The following is a 2,481-nucleotide window of genomic DNA, read 5'->3' as shown; positions in this document are numbered from 1 at the left end:
AAATCATCATCTGAAGTATGACAGAATTTGACCAGCAGCTTGACGTCATTTAGCTAATTTCATTAGTAGCTCACATTTGCGTGAAGTGCTCCCATTCCTCAAGGATCCTGTGAACTACATCTCCCTTCCCCTTCATGGTTCAGTCCCAACCAGATGGACATCCCATGACACAGCAGGACCAGCAGTCTAAGCTGAACCTGCAGCGGTTTAGCAGTGTGCCAGAAAATGTGGTCTGGCTGAAGAAGCCAGCTCAGGGGTTCAATATGTCACATATGGAAAAGTGAGAATGAGAATCTCTCTGCCACAGATTGTATGTCCTGTTCTGTTTGCTTGTTATTTCAAGCAACACACTTATTGCATTGCTCACCCTAATAATCTTACTCTGTGGAATTGCTTTTGACTAGATGATTTTTGGGGGGATGGGGAGAAATGGGAATGAATTCTCATTGTTATGAGCTGTAAGAGGAAGTAATAGAAAATGCTGAGTAAGAAAAAACTGACGGAAGAAAGAGCATATATCATATTGTACTAACAGTCAAGCATCCCTTTGAAACCTTTTTATCCTGAAAGTATCAAAAGATTATATGCTTTTGGGAAATGTTTTAAGCCTGGTCTTGCAAGCTATCAAACTGGGCAGCTTTCCTGTGGCTGCACAGCATCACATGGGTCACGCACTCCAGCAGTCAAAACTCCAGCTTTAGAAGTATTCACAGACAAGACCCTGAGCAATCGGATCTGACTCAGAAGCTGGCCCTGTTTTGAGCATGAGGTTGGTCTAGATGGCCTCCAGACATCCCTTCCAACCTAATTACTCTATGGTTCTCTATGCCGCTGCTGCTCCTGCTTAGAAGAACTTTAAGATTTTGGTAACGTGTTATTATTTTGTGTGTATGCAGCTATGCTTTTTAAAATTATGAGCTCCTCACACTACTCAGCTAAAGAAAGGTTGGCATTGCTTATGTCAGTGTCACAGTGGCATTTTGGCTATAAAAGTGGTGCTTCACAGATGTCAGCATTTTGAGATTCCAATTTTAAGCTTCTGGTCATCTCCACATACATAAATGAAGGAATGACAGTCCTTCTTCCTATATTTACCATTCTCTAGAAATAAAATGACAGTTTGGAAAGTGCAGAGAGTTGTCTGGTTCCATCCAACATACGTATATATAAAAGCAATGGCCCTTTTTGAAACAAATGAATGATAATGCCATGAAAAAACTGATGGCTCATTGGCTGTATGTCTGCTCCTGCAGCTGCTGAAGATGAAGGGAAATTTTTCAACACTAAACTAAGAAGTATAAAGTACTGATAAGTACTTACTTGCTGAAAGAGGCTGAGTCGAATCTCTAGATCCGGTACTTCTTGGAGGTGTTTATTCACAGAAATAATTAACCAATAAAACAAATAATCTACTGCAGCAAACAGAAGCCAGATGCAAAGATGAATGATTACAGGGAGAAAAAAATACTGCATGTTTTTTCTGTCCTTCCTTGTGAGGCAGAAAGATGGGATTGTCACATAATCTTTTCTTTCTTTTCTGTTAAGTGGCAGAAGACAGGGTCTTTGCTGTTGCTTTTGGTGCTCATCAAACACGATGAACTGTTTTGTGATGTAAGTGTTCTTAAATTTGGCACTGTGAGAGCCCACAAATTTTTTGATAAAGAGGCCAGTTGCAAAAGAAGCTAGAAAAATCCCCACTATAGGCAGTACTTGCTGGCCTATATAGGGCAGTATAGTCAGCATAAAAGATATCTGGTTAGCAACTTTCTGGATTTCTTGCTTTGTGTCATTTAGCTCTTGTTTTAATGCATCATCTGAAATTGAATAAGATGGTGTGAATTCATGACTTAGGAACACTATGTGTTTAGATAATTCAGTGGAAAGCTTGGCCGCATTGTAAATCCATTTTACTGCCTCAACATAATATTTTATCAAGGCAAACTGCTCATACTCTAAATGACAGGTTATACTATCTGCCAGAACTTTTAGGTTGTGAAAAATATTTTGGACGTTGCCGGCCACCACGACACCTGTGCCAGCAGTAATAAGAGCATCCCTGCCATTTTGCAGTCCACAAGAAAGAAGGAACAGGACACTAAAACAGCGCAGGTGCTTGAAACAGGAGAGCACGATAGAAAGCGAAATCCAGATCAATCCAGAAATCAGTAAGGGACCCAAAGTGTGGTGTGCCAGGGAGAAGTGCATGCCAAGGAATAAGAGAAAGCTTGAGAGGAAGCCAACTGCAGAGCAAACTGCAAAAAGCTGCATCAGATACTTCCAGCCAGGCTTCCTTTCGGATACAAAAATTCCCCATGCATGCTGGGCTATGGAGACAAATGTTCGCATTTTCTTCTGATTCTTGCTGACACTGCGATGGCTCAAACTAAAAGGAAAGGAAAACAAAGATGCTGTTAGTCACAGGGTCACACTACTGACGGTGATGTGCATTTAACGGGCTGGTCAATACTTCCCATTGCAAAC

At 41.0% G+C, this 2,481-nt stretch overlaps 1 protein-coding gene across 1 annotated transcript; it reads right to left on the bottom strand.

The window, feature by feature from the left end:
* Window positions 1-1,316: 1,316 nt before the first annotated feature.
* Window positions 1,317-2,346, bottom strand: DCSTAMP (dendrocyte expressed seven transmembrane protein; the record flags this gene model as incomplete). Its single annotated transcript, XM_010291223.1, has 1 exon — window positions 1,317-2,346. A coding segment is annotated over exon 1 (1,030 nt), but the record flags the coding sequence as incomplete, so codon positions are not given.
* Window positions 2,347-2,481: the final 135 nt, after the last annotated feature.

Source organism: Phaethon lepturus, unplaced genomic scaffold (assembly GCF_000687285.1).
Source record: "Phaethon lepturus isolate BGI_N335 unplaced genomic scaffold, ASM68728v1 scaffold6257, whole genome shotgun sequence".
NCBI classification, from domain to species: domain Eukaryota; kingdom Metazoa; phylum Chordata; class Aves; order Phaethontiformes; family Phaethontidae; genus Phaethon; species Phaethon lepturus.
Note: the sequence above shows the minus strand (reverse complement) of the source record. Positions and strands in the feature narration are given on the sequence as shown.